The 19,843-nt window shown below is 39.4% G+C and overlaps 1 protein-coding gene across 1 annotated transcript in view; it reads right to left on the bottom strand.

Annotated features, from left to right (window-relative positions):
• The window catches only part of LOC115784550 (thyroid hormone receptor alpha), a 112,401-nt gene that overhangs the window by 45,210 nt on the left and 47,348 nt on the right, over positions 1–19,843 (bottom strand). The window contains exon 4 of the mRNA XM_030735815.1: positions 4,297–4,510. Within this exon, the coding sequence (XP_030591675.1) occupies positions 4,297–4,352 (56 nt within the window). The 5' untranslated portion in view covers positions 4,353–4,510. The remainder of the gene's footprint in view (positions 1–4,296; positions 4,511–19,843) is intronic.

Genomic DNA, 19,843 nt, shown 5'->3' with positions numbered 1-19,843 from the left:
TCGATGATACTCTGTGAGAATCACACGCACGCATGCGCAAAAGCGCAAAGCGACAATCCCCTGTTGATGTCGCATATTGAGGCATCCTGAGCCGTCCTCTGCTTTCTGTGGCTCCATCTGCCCACACTGCTCCTAATCCAGCTCTCCTCACTCCACTAATCCACCCTACGGACACACACGCGTGCGCTCATACGAGGCGTGCGTGCGACCACACACACACACTCACATGCATGCATTCATACAGCTGGCTAGGTAGGGAGCAAGTGCAACTTTTGAAAGTTAATCAGGTTTTTCATGGCTCAGGGTGGGCCTTTGGGGGAGTGACTCAGCATGGCAGTAAGCTTTATTTTACAGAGACCTGTGTGTCCATCTGTTTTGATTTGATCACCATGTCTTCATCAGTTTATGACAGACCTGCCTTTATTTATATACAGGAAAACACTTCTGTCCTCTTTGGTGGCTCCAGGTGAAATCACTGCGTAAAGAGCTGGCAGTTAGGCTGATTTTATTTCCTGTGTTAGAGGAGATAACCTGCTTAACTGTGCATATGACATCTGTTCACCTCAATGATAAATGCATTTCTTAGAATTTATAAACCCCTGCACTTTAACACCGCCGATGTGTTCCAGCAACATTTCTGCTCGTGCTGCTTGAAAAACAGCGACTCACAGCAGTTTGTTTTTGAAGACCTTTTTCCTTCTGGCTTCTTGATGGTTATCCGCTCTGCAGTGTGCAAGAGGAGATGCTGCTGCTGACTGAAATCACAACACTTTGTGTGCGTTTTGTGTGTGCCGGACACTATTTACCACAAAAAGAGCCACAGCTCCCATAGCTCAGGAATGTTGTGGTTTTTCTGAATAAGTCCTCAGCTTCTTTCATGTTTTTATTGAGGAGGACAAAAGCACAAGTTTTGAATATTGTATAAAAATATTTTACTGCAGAAGTGGTTAAACTGTCAGATATTGCACAACACTACATAAATTAAAAAAACGCACAATAAAGCCAAGTTGAATGGAACGTCCTACACCTAAACTAATGTGATTTCCTAATGGAAGCTCTGATTTGTGGGTGTGAGAGAGACTAGGAGGAGTCTGAAAATACAGAATATGAATATTTTGATGCATTGAGGAAATACAGCACTACAAACACTAAAGTACAATAGGTGGAAATTTCAAATATGGGAATTAATGGATTTATATTTTTTAGTAGTTTTTGGGATTGTCCCAGAAAGATCTGACTGCACTGAATCCAACAATATATGACATGTGACTTTAAGGTATAGTTTACATCAAACAGTGTGTGACGTGGTCCAAGTGAAATACACATTTAACTTAGTAAAGTATATTTTGTTTAACTAAACTAACATCTAACTTGAAATAAACATCTTGGTAAAACACAGAGACAGTCACTGTACAGACTGTGGTAGATATAAGCTCGGGATTGACTGAGCCTGGCTGGCTGAGGGTAATCTGCCATTAAAAAATATTCGTTGCAGTTTGACCCATCCCCATGAGCCACAGTCTTTGCAGATATATTTCTAAACTGTCCGAGGTAAATCCTTGAACATATTATATGATTTCAAAAACACTCCTGGTAGTCGTGATTTTTTAAGGGATAATATTTGTATTACTTCCTCCTTCCACTTCTTGACTTCATCTAACAGCAAATGATACTTAATCGAATCATGTTTGTGTTTCACATTTACTACATCTAGGGTCTTCATCTATGGAGAGACAATTTTTTTGTATTAAATTTCCTGATTTTTGTTTCATCTCAGTTAAATTGATGTTCCTGATCAAAACTGACAACCTGTTATAGCTGCTTATAAATAGTCCATCATCCTCATGTTCTGACTGCTGTACAGATGTTTCTGTTATACTAACATTTGTATATACTAGTGCATCTAAAAAAATTTGAATGTTGAGAAAAGGGTATTATTCTTTTCATTACACATAAAGTGAAATATTTAACCTGATTATGGCTCATGAATATCAGAAATGCAGTATCAGTCTATTAGGATATTTCCTCAGATCCATCAGAAAAGGATTCCAGTGCCCAGCTTCTGAAAAGTATGTTCACATATACACTCAGTGTATGAGTGTATATGAGCCATATGAGTGCTTAACTCATATGAAAATAATGATTGCATTTATGGTGAAATCTTTAACCCGAACATGAATGAAGATGATTTTAAGATTCCAAATTAAGCCAATATTAATAATTAACTATACCTCCTTTTGAAACTTCCTACTTTGAGGGGATGAGTGCAGAGAGCATGGCTACGCCTTGACACTAACTGCAATCACAGCCAAATGCTGCAATCGTCATTTCCAAAAAGGTAATACCACCCCGTCTAAGCTCACGCACTATGCAAGCAAACAGGTAATGTACACAATGTACTGCATTCACGTGTACTAATGGGCACGTCTGATTTGAAACATGCATTTCACCTCTTTAGCCTGCCAACAGGCTAAGACTAATTTCTTAGTTCCTGATGTATATTTGTGTCAAACTTTTGCAATTAAAGAAAACATATTATGCAACTAAAAGAAGATACAGTCCACCTTGTTGGAGGAAAGTATGGCAGTAGGGTGATTATATACAATATTGTTTTCAATAAGTGCTCGCACAAAGGGAACTATTATTAAATAAAAGGAGAGTGTTTGGTTTGATATGGGATTTTTATGACCGATATCAGTACTTAGCAATTTAAACATTCCAGTGTACTGGGCAATATTTTTTCCTTTTAGACACACAAAACAAACAGATTTCCCTAACATTTGTTATATGTAGTTATTTGCTTGTTTACGCTCTTTGTGTCCCAAACACGTGTTCCCAAAAGGGTGCCCTCTGGTGGACAAACTAGGTAAAAATCAGGGTCTTTTTTTAAACTTTTTAAATTTTTCATTTATCAGCCATTATAAATGCTGATACGACAGATCGGCAAATAGCTAATATTAGTTGATAATACTAACTGGGGTCTAGCTAACTGACCAAAACCACTGGGATTCTTTTTTATTTGTGTACTAAATAAGAGGCTAACTTTAGCATCAGCTGTTGAGGAGGAAAAAAAACTAAACGCAGAGCTTAATGAGAGTTTTTAATTAACGGAAACATTTCACAAAGTGTTGCTCTTTCAGCTTCTTTGTTGTTTCCTGAATCTCCTAAAATAAACAACCAGATGCTGGATCTCTGATTATGGCTCTGGGTGTGACTAATACAGCCCGGGGGGAAAAAAATTCCATGCGGCTGTTGCTGCATATGACAAAATGCTTCACAATGAAAGCACTATGAAGAAAGCAGCAATTCTGTATTGGAGACATTCACACACTGACTTTTATTTATGAACTGTTACATGATTGCAGCATCCTGAAGGGGCATGTGGGAGAAGTTATGGATTCTCAGTAGTTGTTGTTGTTTTATATTTTTTTCTTATTATTTCCTTTGTTTACAGTTCTTTTACTCATGCTGTAGCCCCTCCTCAAGTCTGGAGGTCTCTTCCTGTTAAAGGGAAGTTCTTCCTCCTTACTGTTGCCAAGTGCTTGCTTATAGCGGAGAACATGAAGTGGCACAAATGGCCGGTGAGATAAATAATGCAATTTTTTTGCTTTTAATTTGCTTTGTTTTATTTTAAATAATGTAAAATTTGAGTCTCCATACACCAACATCCTGGGTAGACAACAGTGGGTTCAGTTTGCTCTGTGTTTGTATTTTCTTCTTCATCAGGTCTGATGTGAGTCTTTGTGAATTTATCTTGTGAAGCGGTAAAGGCAGTATGTGCTGAGTGAGTGTGTGTGGCTGCACGTGCAGCAGCAACACAGTGAGTACAGAAGGCAGCGTGACCGAGCGTTCTGCCATCCCTTTTCCCGCGCTTAAAAATCTGCTCAATACACAGCATTCCTTCCCTTCATCCAGTGAGACAACAGCCGGTTTTTAATCATTTGTTCAGTTTTTATCCTTCACTTCATACCTCAAATTATTTGAATGTGTAGCTTAAAAAAGGTGCTGGTGCAGCTCTTCATCTTTCATCAATCCATCCATCTATGCCCACAGCCTTGCTTTAATCTGTTGTCCCTGTCACACCATTAATCTTTGCTTTCCTTTCATGTTTACATCAAAGATGGACACACACACACACACACACACACACACACACACACACACACACACACACACACACACACACACACACACACACACACACACACACACAAACATGCACACACACAAAGCCACGGGCAGATGTACAGTCCATCACATTTTGTTTACCACACACACCAAACCCCTCTGTCTCACCCTTTCTCATCTCCCTCTGACGAGTTGCTATCCTGCTTGTTGGACATTGGCTCCATTCAACCTCAGTCCCATCCAGCAGCCAATCACAGGACGACGAGGCAGACGGTGAGCTCGCCAGCCTGCTCAGCATTCACTGGCAGCTCCCTCAGCAGTTAGCCATCCCAGACTGTGGCCAGTGGTTGGCTGGGAGGAGCACAGTGGGTGAGGCAGAAAGCTGGAGGGGCCGAGAGAAGACACAGTAAGAAACAGGCAGAGTGACATGAAGTATATCATGAAATAGTACACTAATTTTTAGATTCCTAATGTTATGCAACAACTGATGTACTTGTTACTTGACTGGAGTATTTGTTACTGTGTTCAATGACAATAAAGTTTAATCTAATCTAATCTAATGTTGTGTTTACTTATAGAAATGTCTCAGGTTCTACTTTTGTTTCCAAACGCTGTATTTTTCTGTTTGTTTTCAGGACAGTTCTAAATGTTTGTCCAATACTGTGAGTCCAAGGATGGATTCATCATTAAAAGGAAAAGGGTAGGCTTATGTTATTTTCCAATATCAAATAAAGTGACAATTATTTAATGAAGCTGTAAATGTCAAGATTCTTTTTAGCGATTTGGTAGTGTAGTAAATTTGGGCAGCTATTAGATTGATTAAATAAATTGCAAGTACTTGAAGCAACCAACTGGTTGTGACCACTTTCAATTGCAAGGAAACTGCACAGGTTGCCTGGTGGGAGGCAACCTGTCTTCAAATCATTGAACTTTCAGACAGACTGGCAAAGGTTTGTAAGCAACTCAGTCTAATTTAAACACACAGATTGCCAACACACTGCAAGCAGTCTGAGTCTATGTGTGCCAATAAGTGCAACTTGTCTAGGACACATAAGTTTGCAACAGAGGACTTAACTAGTTACTTACTGTTGCATTCTGGTTCCTATATCAAAGCAAGGTTGCAAGCAATGTCATTCTGCAGTTAAATTACTGTCCTGCAGCCAATACATCACTATTTATGGCAGAATTTCTGTTTCAAATCTATGAGGTTTTGGTGGGATGTTAAATGCAAGCATTTAACATGAATTTCTGTTTAATGGGAGTTTTTTGTATATGTAGGCAGCAACAGATTTGTGATCTTCGTACAGATTTTCACACAGTCTCACAGTCCACTGCAGATAGCAAACAGACTTAATGCCATTTTAATGGTCTCCAGCCACCGCTTTCCTTAGTTTGACAGTAGCAATAAGTACCAGCTCACGGACTGGTAAAGCATACCACTGTGAGATTAGATTAGTCTTACACAAATAGAAAATAACATGACAATAACACACATATCGACTTCCTTGCATGATGAAAGAGGTTTCAGGCCAGTTAAGAATGCATCGGCATTGTCTGTGCAGCCAAAACAGAAGCAGCCCCCAACTGCAAGGTTAGCTGCAAGAACTGCATCACTGGATCTGGCATACACTGTACCATGCACACAAGTGTCGAGTGAATGATGATGCAAAGCGTACTTGGATAGTCAGAACAATGATGTAATGTGAATGCTGGCCAACAGGGGAGAGTTGGGGAGAGTACAGATTACTGGTTCCTAATCTGAAAGCGTTCCGAGGCAGACTATAGACAGGGTTGTTTGCTCTCACAAAAACAACATCTGTGTTCTCACTACTATGTTAACGGCAGCAATCCTGCACCTATTAGAGGAAACAGACTCCAGCCAAATCTAATTTACTATAAGCTACTTACAAGTCCGCTGAAAGGAATTTAGGCTAAATTGCACTCTCACACAGCTACGTTTAAACCCTGTTGAATAAGAACAGCAAATGAAAGTTTCTCTACTAGTTTGCAACATTTAACTTCTGGTAAAAAAAAATTTTAATGTGCAATTTAGAAAGCTGTTTGTGCTCCAACTGTTAAACCTCACTAAAAACACATGATCAACCCTCCCATCTAAAACACAGATCTGCAGATCCAGAAATGTTTAATGTTATTTATTAATAAACTATTTGTGGATGTCAGTTGTCTTGTAGCTGTGGACTTCTGGAGGCTAACATCTGTACCACAGCCACAGAAAAAGCTTGATTCTGGCTGGCCAGTGTCTCTGTTTCACTGACTCTAACAAAAATCAAAATCGTTTATCAACAGCTTAGGCATTTATTTTTTCTCCTGCTTTATCTTTCATTAGACAGGATGATCCCACTTGTTCTTTCTCTGAACACATCAAATATTGACAAGTATCATTTCAGCGTCATTTATCTGACTGCACCGTGCTGCTCTAAAATATAAAAATAGACCAAAATCTGCATTAAGACACTGGACGGGCCTTGAGCCACCGTTCATTTCTTCATATTTTGCTTCCAAGAAGCCAGGCTTTGTTGTAATTTTTTTTTTTAAAGAGGTCTCCAGTCTTTCTGAAGGTCTTTCAAATGTTTTTTTTAGACATTGACTGCTTTTTCACTAATTTTTTTGTCCAGTATTTGTACCATTTTTTGTATTTGTACCATTTTCAGAGGAATTTCTTTCTTTCTGTTTAAGACACTTAATGCTGATGTATGATTCACTGAAGCATAAAAAAATGTACCTAACTCATGGGGTGAACCAGCATCGTCTACACACAACAGACAACTCAGCGAAGAACCATTTTAAAATTGTATCTTTGGACACTTTGTTACTAGCAGCCTGTCGCAAAAACACATCATATGTTCGAACTTCTTGAATTTATGAAAAATACAAAAGATAACAGTTTGACAGGGATGAAACAGTATTTTAGCATCAATAAGTTGATTCCCAAAGAAACATTTTTCACCATGACAATGAGTCCAAACATACCGCCAATGCTGTAAAAGTATGCTTAGATAGAAAAACAGAACACCCCCTAAGATGTAGCCGTGCAGTTCTGTAGACACAAACTTGTTAATATTCAAAAATATGGTTGGTCTGAATAAACATAACAGCCACCACATATATGTAACACGGGCCTTTCTGTGTGGAGTTTAAATGTTCTTCCCATGTCAGTGTGGGTTCTCTTCAGGTACTCCAGCTTCCCCCACAGTCCAAAGACATGCATGTTAGGGTCACTGGTGTTTATAAATTGGCCATATGTGTGAATGTGAACATGAATGATTATATGTTTCTCTATGTTAGCCCTGTTATAGACTGGCGACCTGTCCAGGGCGTACCCTGCTTTTCACCCTATGGCAACTGGGACAGGCTCCAGCCCCCAACGACCCTGAATTGGATAAGCGGATCCATCCCATTTATTCATCTCAGAGTTGAAAACCAGTCAACAAGCATAAGAACTGTGAGCACGTGGAATCCCGCAGGGATCTCTGCTGAGTCCACTGCTGTAAACCCTCTTCACATATGACTGAGTGGCCTCCCGTACCAACAACAGCGAAGGGTCAGGACTGGTGGTCTAGGGTCAGGAAAATAATCTCTCCCTAAATGCAGATGAGATCAAGGAGAAGATTATTGATCCGAGGAAGGGGACACTCCACTATAAATTGTAAACTATAAAAATATTTGATAATCTCCCTTCACATGCATACAGTATGAGCTTCAGTGACATCCCATTCTTAATCCATAAGTTTTAATATGATGCCAGCCCACCCTTTGCAGCTTAAATGCTTTTGGCTTTCCACAAAGTTTAGGAGTGCTTATGGGAATTTTGACCATTCTTCCAGAAGCACATTTGTGAGGTCAGACACTGATGTTGGATGAGAAGGTCTGGCTCACAGTCTCTGCTCTAATTCATCTCAAAGGTGTTCTATCAGGTTGAGGTCAGGACTCTGTGCAGGCCAGTCAAGTTCTTCCATCCCGAACTCATTCATCCATGTCTTTATGGACCTGCTTTGTGCACTGGTGTGCAGTCAAGTTGGAACAGGAAGGGGCCATCCCCACAAAGTTGGGAGCATGAAATAGTCCAAAATGTCTTGGTATGCTGAAGTATTCAGAGTTCCTTTCACTGGAACTAAGGGGCCGAGCCCAACTCCTGAGAAACAACCTCACGCCACAGCCCCCCCCAAACTTTACACTTGGCACAATGCAGTCAGACAACTACTGTTCTCCTGGCAACCACCAAACCCAGACTCATCCATCGGATTGCCAGATGAAATCCATCACTCCAGAGAAAACGTTTCCACTGCTCTAGAGTCCAGCGGTGGTGTGCTTTACACCACTGCATCCAACGCTTTGCATTGTGCTTGGTGATGTAAGGCTTGGATGCAGCTGCTCAGACATGGAAACCCATTCCAAGAAACTCTCTACACACTGTTCTTGAGCTAATCTGATGGTCACATGAAGTTTGGAGCTCTGTAGCGATTGACTCTACAGAAAGTTGGTGACCTGTGCGCACTATGCACCTGAGCGTCCACTGACCCTGTCATTTTACTACACCTGTGGCCACGGAAGTGATTAGAACACCTGAATTCAATCATTTGGATGGGTGAGTGAATACATTTGGCAATATAGTAAGGACAATCCACACCCACAACATGGCCTGTTCACTCTTCTGCTGTCAGGCAGGCACTAAAGGAGTCTGAAATCAAGGACCAAAAAACTCTCAGCTTTTCCCCAAACACCCTTAACTACCGTTAACTGTTAGTCTAATTATTATTATTTGCTATTGCACTAATTTGTACAGATTTGATGCAAACTTGCACAAGGCACAGGTACATCTCAGGCTTTCAATTTACATTTTCCATCAGGTTTACATTTACTTACACCTTTCTCTTGTATTTTTAAAAAATCTTTATTATTATTATATATTATATAATATTATATTATATTATAATATATAATATAATATATAATAATATGATATTATATAAAAATATAATAATAATATATATTATTATATATTATTATTGTTATTATTATTATTATTATTATAATTAGAAATGTTTGACCTGCTGCCCTCTGGCAGGCACTACAGGTGCATCAAAGCCAGAACAAACAGACTCAAGAACAGTTTCTTCGCCAGAGCAATCACCACCCTGAACTCTCACACTCACCCATCGTAACTGTGCAACACCCACATCTCTGTGCAATATTAGATTATTCATACTGAACAATATCTAACATTCCTATATTGTGTAATATCCAGTATTCATTCACCAAGTGCAATATTCATCATCTTCATTATTATATGTATACACTTATTTACTTTTCTTACAATGTACAGATGCACCAATGTATGTATATATTTTTATACATTCTATTTTTTGTATATTTTATACATTGTTTATTTTCTGTATATTTCTTGATTATACTAGATTACAATATTTTTATTTTTATTTTAGAGAGTTTGATTTTCTGTTGCATGGCACTGAACAGGAGTGGTTCAATCTCATTGTACATCCTGTATAATGACAATAAAGGCATTCTCTTCTATTCTATTCTTCTATTATCATTTGTTTTGCGTGAAATGAGAATGGCACTATAATTTCATAAAACTTCTTAATAATATATTATTAAACTTCTCAAAATTATTGGGTTTAGGCCAAAAAAGTACTTGGCTAGGTTTAAGAAGGAACCTGGTTTGGGCTACAATACACAATACAGTACAATACACATGGATATGGTCTACGAGCACTTCTATTTAAGTCTATGGGACTACACTGCATTTTGCAAAACAATGCTAAAGGTGATAATCTGCATAAATATATTCTGAGAGAACCCAAAAGAAGAACAGCAAGCAGAGTCTTAATCCATCTCCAGCTCCCAGTTTGGATTCAGGAGACAGTCATCCTTTCTACTTTTAAGGTAAGACTTAAAACGTTCCTTTTTGATAAAGTTTAGTGCTGCATTAGGTGATCATGAACCATCCCTTAGTTATTAAATTATTTTCTGCCACAGGCTCGAGCTGCTAGGAGACTTCCCATTACGCCCTGTGAGTTTCTCCACTCACCTCTTTCTACTCCTGATGTGTTTACATGCCACTACTGCATATCACTAACTTTTGCTCTCTCTCTCTCTCCCTCTCTCTACCATAGTTTTTGTTTTTTGTCTTTGCTCTCCTTTTTTTTTTGCCTTCTTTTCTCCTTCCAACCAACAATCATGGCTCCCTTAGAGTTGTTCTGTTGAGGTCTCTTGGTGTTAAATGGGAGTTCTTCCTTCCCACCCGTCAACAAATGCTTTTCAAGGGAACTGTCTGATTGGTGAGGGATTATCTATAATAATATAGGATCTTTACCTTAAACTATAAAGCTTTTTAATAATAATAATACATTTTATTTGTTAGTGCCTTTCATGACAAGGACACTTTACAGGCGTAAGAACCTTGAGATGATTGTCGTTGCAAACTGGCACTAAGAAAACTGAACTGAATTGAATTAGTCAATTTGGGCATGAGACCACAGTCACATGTTAGACGAGCCATGTTTTTCCAAAGTTTGACAAAAACAGTGCACTCAGTTTTATTCGTTATTAACTGAGTCGTGTTTCAGCAACTGCAGGGTTCAGAATGGATTATCATGTCAACACTGTGGACACTTGCCAGAGATTAAAATATTACTGTTAATAGTTTAGTCCAACAGTCATGATCCTTTTGGACAACAACTATACCGTTTAAATCTGTCAGCTCACTGATGCTATTAAATGAAACTATAAATACTAAAGACACATATAAATCTGTGTGTGACTAAAACCACAAACCCCAGTCAGTGTATGCTCACAGTATTACCATGCATGGAGCAGAAAGGGCCAGATGAGGGCACCAGAGTCACCACAGCACTAGTGCTCTGGTTGTGAATGTGTCCTGAGCTGACCCGGTTCCTGCACAGACTCTGTTCTTGTCACATGCACCAAGTCTAATGAGAACTTGAATAAAGCTGCTTATGAAGTCTGCCTTTTAAGACTGATTTAGATATGAAGAAAACCCAGTTATCTAAATACATACACCTGAATTTAAATGCATAAATGTAATTAGAATGCATTCATCACAATGTGACCACTCAGAAGCTTAAATCTAATACAAATAAGTTTTATTTGTACAGGGGTTGTAAGGATTATTGATAACAGTTGCAAAAATTATACTTGTAAAGGGCCTTGAGGTGACTGTTGCTGTGATTTGGTACATTATCAATAAAATTGTACTGAACTGAACTGAACAAACCTTAATGGCACTTTACTGAAATCAAATTAATGGCTTAAGTACACTTTTTCCAATTTTTATCTGAACACAATTTTTATCTGTATATTTAATCCATTCTGTGTGAACGTCAGTATCGTTAGTTAAAACCCCAGCAGCTCCATCAGGATGGCTGCAAAAGAAATTTTCATGATTGTTTAGAATCTGTTTTAGGATTTAACTAAATAATTAGATTTTTATTAAAGTCAGAAACAGATTTAACAGTGTGATCACAAGGCTTGTGTCTTCAAATGTCTTGCATAAATTGACCAATATTTCTAATATTTAGATTTGTGCCATAATGAACTATAGCTTACAGCGATTTACACTGTAGCTCAATCTGTCAATTACTTTTCCAATAACATTATAAAATGAAAATGACCGTTTAATTTCACAAAGGTGTCTGTCACACAGGCCTAGAGACCGGTTGGCAGCTACTGGTTGCGAGTTGTTGGAGTTTGATGGCAGTCGCTGTGAAATCGATTGTTAAAGGTTTACCACAATAAGTGATCTTTGGAGGCAAACCTCAAACTGACAAATCTTCCATGCAAACTAAACCACAGCAACCTGCTAAGCAACCAAAGCAATCACAAGGAAGCTTTTGTCGCAGCACCCTCTTTGAGTCTGATTTCACCTGGTTACAGCCAGCAGCCACTCGCTTGCAGTCAGGGAATATACAGTGCCATGCGAAAGTATTCGGCCCCCTTGAACTTTTCAACCTTTTGCCACATTTCAGGCTTCAAACATAAAGATATAAAATTTTTATTTTTTGTGAAGAATCAACAACAAGTGGGACACAATCGTGAAGTGGAATGAAATTTATTGGATGTGTCAAACTTTTTTAACAAATAAAAAACTGAAAAGTGGGGCGTGTAATATTATTCGGCCCCTTTACTTTCAGTGCAGCAAACTCACTCCAGAAGTTCGGTGAGGATCTCTGAATGATCCAATGTTGTCCCAAATGACTGATGATGATAAATAGAATCTACCTGTGTGTAATCAAGTCTCCGTATAAATGCACCTGCTCTGTGATAGTCTCAGGGTTCTGTTCAAAGTGCAGGAAGGAACACACCAGGCAGGTCCGAGATACTGTTGTGGAGAAGTTTAAAGCCGGATTTGGATACAAAAAGATTTCCCAAGCTTTAAACATCTCAAGGAGCACTGTGCAAGCAATCATACTGAAATGGACCACTGCAAATCTACCAAGACCCGGCCGTCCCTCTAAACTCTCATCTCAAACAAGGAGAAGACTGATCAGAGATGCAGCCAAGAGGCCCATGATCACTCTGGATGAACTGCAGAGATCTACAGCTGAGGTGGGAGAGTCTGTCCATAGGACAACAATCAGTCGTACACTGCACAAATCTGGCCTTTATGGAAGAGTGGCAAGAAGAAAGCCATTTCTCAAAGATATCCATAAAAAGTCTCGTTTAAAGTTTGCCACAAGCCACCTGGGAGACACACCAAACATGTGGGAGAAGGTGCTCTGGTCAGATGAAACCAAAATCGAACTGTTTGGCCACAATGCAAAACGATATGTTTGGCGTAAAAGCAACACAGCTCATCACCCTGAACACACCATCCCCACTGTCAAACATGGTGGTGGCAGCATCATGGTTTGGGCCTGCTTTTCGTCAGCAGGGACAGGGAAGATGGTCAAAATTGATGGGAAGATGGATGGAGCCAAATACAGGACCATTCTGGGAGAAAACCTGTTGGAGTCTGCAAGAGACCTGAGACTGGGACGGAGATTTATCATAAAACCAAATCTACAATGGAATGGTTCGCAAATAAACATATCCAGGTGTTGGAATGGCCAAGTCAAAGTCCAGACCTGAATGCAATCGAGGATCTGTGGAAAGAGCTGAAGACTGCTGTTCACAAACGCTCTCCATCCAACCTCACTGAGCTTGAGCTGTTTTGCAAGGAAGAATGGACAAAAATTTCAGTCTCTCGATGTGCAAAACTGATAGAGACATACCCCAAGCGACTTGAAGCTGTAATTGCAGCAAAAGGTGGCGCTACAAAGTATTAACGCAAGGGGGCCGAATAATATTACACGCCCCACTTTTCAGTTTTTTATTTGTTAAAAAAGTTTGACACATCCAATAAATTTCATTCCACTTCACGACTGTGTCCCACTTGTTGTTGATTCTTCACAAAAAATAAAAATTTTATATCTTTATGTTTGAAGCCTGAAATGTGGCAAAAGGTTGAAAAGTTCAAGGGGGCCGAATACTTTCGCAAGGCACTGTACATTTTACTAAGTGACCAGAGGCTGCCAGGGGGTCACCAACAAGTCTCTAGGCCTGCATGACTCATATGCATGACATATTGATACATATGTGTGAGTCCACGTTTTTGTGTGTCTACCTATACCTATCTAAAAAGTGCGTGTGTGTGTGTGTGTGTGTGTGTGTGTGCACGCACGCTGGGGGGAGCGGGGGGGGGGGGGTTTGCTCAAGAAATTATCTAAATGATTAATAGATTATCAAAATAATTATAAAGTAATTTTCTTAGGATGGACTGAGAAATTGGTGAATCAGTTCTTTCAGTCGCAGCAAATCCCACAAATGATTATGCCACCTCATTGTTTTTTTTCATTAATATGTGACCATGAGATTATTGATTATTTTGCACTAACTTTAAGAGCCCAATGTACTGTTTTCAAATTAATTTTTAAGGCACTAAACAACAAGGGACAACTGTATATGGACACAAACATAATGGGGAAAGAAAAAGAAATTTCCAGTTGATTGCTGCTTTTGATTATTGGAATCAATATAAGCTTCTAGGGTCAGGACTTTCTTGGTTTTTACTTAATTAACTCCACAAATGATACCTTATCTAAGAACTGATTGTATATAATTCTTAATTATAACAATAATAAATATTCATAGGATTATTTCAGCATTATGGTAGTTTATCAGATACTGATGATAAACCAAAAGAAAACAAAAGAAAAAAATGTAAATAAGTGAAAATAAAATAAAATATTGCCAGCAATATATTATCATAGTATCTGTGAGTCTCAGTCATTGTATAAGAACAGATTTTGTTATTGCTGCCTGGCACTGAACCCATAAAGGATGCTGAGCACCTTCACTTCTTCAGATATGACACTAGATGGCATCAGAGAGTGAGAGATCTAACAGACCTGATGCCCTTTTGACCCAATAACACTATAAATATTGAAATTTCACACACACACACACACACACACACACACACACACACACACACACACACACACACACACACACACACACACACACACACACACACACACCAATAAGCATACCTCAAAGAGAGGAAAGGTATTCAAAACTGAAGGGATTGCGCTACCAAAAGGCAACATTGCAGACATTGAGGACAGCTACAAGTACCTTGGAATCCCACAGCCAAATGGGAGCCATGAAGAGGCCGCTAGAAAAGCTGCTACCACCAAGTACCTGCAGAGAGTAAGGCAAGCTGAAGGTGAAGAACAAGATCAGGACAATTAACACATATGCCCTGCTGGTCATGAGATACTCTGCTGGGATAGTAAGCTGGCCAAAGGAGGAGATAGAAGCCACTGGTGTCAAGACAAGAAAGCTCCTTACCATACATGGAGCTTTTACCCCAAATCCAGCACCCTGAGACTGTACGCTAAGCAGAAAGAAGGAGGCTGAAGACTAGTGAGCATTAGAACCAGTATCCTAGATGAAACAACAAAGATCCATGAATACGTCAGGAAGGTGGCCACAAAGGATCATGTGCTTAGTGAGGACTTCAGGCAGCAAAAACCTGAGAAAGACAAGCAAGAACAGGAATTATCATGGAAGAACAGGCCTCTGCACGACATGCACCAGAGGCAGATAGAAGAAGCGGCCGACACTGAAAAATCCTACCAATGGCTGGACAAAGCTGGACTGACAGACTGACAGACAGAGGGACTACTCATGGCAGCACAGGAACAAGATTGGATTGGGACTGGGATTGAGATCTGGTCACTGTGGAGGCCATTTGATTACAGTGAACCCATTGTCATGTTCAAGAAACCAGCTTGAGATGATTGGAGTGTTGTGACATGGAAGCAGGAAGCAGCCCTCAGAAGATGGATACACTGTACTGGACATGGTCAGCAACAATACTCAGGTAGACTGTTGTGTTTAAATGATGCTCAATTGGTACCAAGGGGCCCAAAATATCCCCCACACCATTACATCAGCAGCAGTGTTAACCACTGATACAAGGCAGGATGGATCCATGCTTTCATGTTACTTACACCAAATTTTGACTCTACCACCATAATGTCACAGCAGAGGCTGACACTCAGACCAGGCAAAGTTTTCTAGTCTTCTATTGTCCAGTTTTGGTGAGTTCATGTGAGTTGTAGCTTCAGTTTCCAGTTTTTATCTGACAGGATTGGCACACAGTGCGGTCTTCTGCTGCTGTAGCCCATCTGCTTCTGGTTTGACATATTGTACGTTCAGAGATGCTCTTCTGCACATCTTGGTTGTATTGAGTGGTAATTTGAGTTACTGTTGGCTTCCTACCAGCTTAAAGCAGTCTGGCCATTCTCCTCTAGCATCAACAAGGCATTTTCGCCCTGAGAACTGCTGCTCAGGGTATATTTCTCCTTTTTTTTTTAGACCATTCTCTATAAGGCCTAGAGGTGGTTGTGTGGGAAAATCCAAGTACATCAATAGTTTCTGAAATACTCAGACCAGCCTGTCTGGCACCAACTACAACATCTAAATTCTGAGGCTCAGTTTGACCATGTCTATATGCCTAACTACACGAGTTGGATATTTGTGTTAACAATTAACTGAATAAGTGTATCTAATAACATGCATATTGTGTACGACACTCAGTGAAAGATAAAATCAACAAAATCTTGAGACCTGGATTCAAAATCACACCAAAAATTAAGGTTCAAAGTTGTTCAAGTGATCTCTTAATCTATATTTTTAATGTTTATGGAAGATCAGTGGGATGTGGCATTGAATGTTGGCATTATTATTAATAATTAATATTATTTGTATAGGACTAAAAAAAAACCCACAAATGTTTCAAAGTTGGGATAAAATCAATAACATACAGTAAACAGATACATTAAATTACAGAAACATCCATAGATTCATGAGAGCAATGGTATGAATAATGACTAAAACTAAGGCTCCCATCCTCACCAAAAACAAAAAAACCCAGATATTACTATAGTGAGATATTTTGAGGTTCCCTAATTGCACTGTTGTCTTCAGTGAGCCATCTTAAACGTTACTAAAAACAAACAAGTTTGAGTTGAGAAGAACTCACTCGTGAAAAACCCCGTCAAACCTGTTCGACTGTGTTATGCACAGACAGTTGGTGAAAATGTCACATGGCTTAGTGACGACATATAGATGAATGCTCTCATACAGTACCAGTCAAAATTTTGGAAACACCTTCTAATTCAATGGTTTTTCATTATTTAAAAATTGTCTGCATTGTAGATCAATACTAAAGTCATCCAAACTATGAAGAAATACATATGGAATTATTTAGTACACAAAAAAGTGTTAAACAAACCAGAACATGTTTTAGATTCTTCAAAGTAGGCTTAGATGACAGCTTTGCACATCTTTCTCAGTCAGCTGTGCCTGTCAAGAGTTCATTTCTTGCCCTCTTAATGTGTTTGAGACAATCAGTTATAAGAGGTAAAGTTGGTATACACTGAACAGCCCTGTTTGAGTAATGTTCTAATCCATATTATGGAACTACTGAGAAGAACTACTCAACTAAGTAAAGAAAAACAAGAGTTCATCATTACTTTAATAAATGAAGGTCAGTGAATCCAAAAAGTATTTCAAGAACTTTGAAAGTATCCTCAAGTCGAGTCGCAAACACCATCAAATGTTTTGATGAAACTGGCTCTCATCAGGACCGCCCCAGGAAAGGAAGACCAAGAGTTTCCTCTGTTGCACAGAATCAGTTCATCAGTTCATCAGCCTCAAAAACCAAAAGTTAACAGATGAGAGCCCACCTAAATGCTTCAGAGAGTTCAAGTAACACACACATCTCAACATCAACTGTTCAGAGAAGACTCTGAATCTGGACTTTATGGTCGAATTGCTGCAAAAAGCCACTTCTAAGGAAAAACAACAAGAGGAAGAGAATGACTTGAACCAAGGAACACAAGGAATGGACATTAGACCAGTGGAAATCTGTCCTTTGGTCTGATGAGTCCAAATTTGAGATTTTTGGTTCCAAGCACCATCACGTAAGACACAGGAAAGGTGAGTGGATGGTTCCTACATGTGTCGTTCCCACCTTGAAGTATGGAGGAGGACGTGTGATGTATGGGGGTGATTTGCTGGTAACACTTTTGCCAATTTATTCAAAATCCAAGGCTCCCTTCACCAGCATGACTACCACAGCATTCTGCAGCAACATGCCATCCCACCTGGTTTGTGCTTAGTGGGACCATCATTTGTTTTTCAACAGGAAAATGACCCCAAGGACACCTCCAGGCTATGTACAGTAAGGACTATTTGACCAAGAAAAAGGGTGATGAAGTGCTGCGTCAGATGCCCTGGCCGCCACAATCACCTGATCTAAACCCAGCTGAGATGGTTTGGGATGAGTTGGACCGCAGAGTGAAGGCAAAGCAGCCAACAAGTGCTCAGCACCTCTGGGAACCCCTTCAAGACTGTTAGAAAACCATTTCAGGTGATTTCCTCTTTTTCAAACATATTCCCCCCATCATGTTTATGAGTATGTGCACACAAGGAAGTACACACATTCTGTGGGCAGCTTAACACAGATACACACCAATAAGCACACTTCAAGTCTGTCTCACATTATGCAGGCTTTGGATGTCATCCAAGCTGATTAGCTGATTGTCTCACGTTCCTCCCAATCTCCCCTCTCTCTTTACAGTCTTCCACTCAGCCTTGCTGTACAATCTTTTTTTAAGGCAAAGGAAAATCTGCAGGAGCACTGTCACCATGCACAATAACAGAGGTGTGGCAGATGAGCCTGAAAAATACAGATTTTCCCCATTGGTTCTTTGAATCAGTGACTTTTCTTTAACAATATTAAAGTGTACAAAACACAGTGTATATTCTTTACTGTACATCATCCCAAGTCAAAAGGAAAAATAAATCCATACTCATGTTATTTGAAAAACAGTCAGTAAAAGTAAACTTCATCAGCAGAAGGAGTGTTGTTGATATTTAAAGTCTGGACTCGGTTTTATTCTTCATTCATGTGATCAGAACTCCAGAACAGCAACTAAATGCAATTTAAGGTTGTTTTGTAAACTGCTGTTTCCACAGTAAAACTGTTCTCTGACCTATTTACAGTGAAATATATTTTCTTAATCACCTCCTTTTCTTTTAGAGCAAACATTTAATGCTTTTAATGAAGTGAAAAGAACAATGTAACAAAAATAAAACAAAACAAAAAAGACACTTAAAAATGAACAACAGAACGCAGGTTTTCTCGCACATCTGTCTCTCCTGGAACTGTAAGTGTCTGGTGGTTGGAATATTCTAACAGCTGACATTTGGAGGCCTCACAGTTCACTGGGTGCAAGTTAAACATTAGTGGCCTTGAAATGATCTGTGATATAGATATATATATATAAATTAGTTGATGTGTATCAGCGGCTGCATGATATCTGGAGAGAGAGCTGCGCTGGAGTCAGGACTTAGAGGGCCGAGCCAGGGTAAAATGATTAGGATGTTCTGGGCAAAGATGATTTTATCAGTTGAAGTGAGTTAATGATTGTTGACTGTAAAGTCCCAGCCTGTTTCTTTAACTAGGCTGTCCACGGTACATGGTTGGTGGAAATGTCCTTAACGTTGTAGGTATTAGTTAAACCAAAAGTAGTGTACACATTAAAAATTGGCCTTGTGATTTCATCCTGACAGAGACATGAATGTCTGTCCCAAAGCTGTTGTCAATCCAACCAATAAGCCAACATTTCACTGAAAACAACATGACAATGATCATCAAACACCGCCAATCCAATAAAAGCATAGCTGGATAGAAACACACACACACACACACACACACACACACACACACACACACACACACACACACACAGTGGAACACTATCCGTCATGGATCGGCCTCCTCAGAGCCCGGACCTCAACATTATTGAAGCAGTGTGGGATCATCCTGACAGAGAACAGAACCTTCAAGAAGCCTGGAGAACTATTCCTGAAGACTAATTAAAGAAATGAGAAGAAAGCTGCCTCAGAGAGTTCAGACTGTGCTGAAGAATAAAGGAGGTCCCACCAAATATTGACTTCTGAACTTGTTTGAATTATAGATACTCTACTTTTCTTTTCCATTTATGTTCGCAAATTTAAATAATGCACCTATTTCCCACTTTTCTAGCGAAAAAGAAAAGGAAAAAAGAAATGAGCAGTGGCTCAAAACTTTTGCTCA

This window comes from Archocentrus centrarchus, chromosome 8 (genome assembly GCF_007364275.1).
Source record: "Archocentrus centrarchus isolate MPI-CPG fArcCen1 chromosome 8, fArcCen1, whole genome shotgun sequence".
NCBI classification, from domain to species: Eukaryota; Metazoa; Chordata; class Actinopteri; order Cichliformes; family Cichlidae; genus Archocentrus; species Archocentrus centrarchus.
Note: the sequence above shows the minus strand (reverse complement) of the source record. Positions and strands in the feature narration are given on the sequence as shown.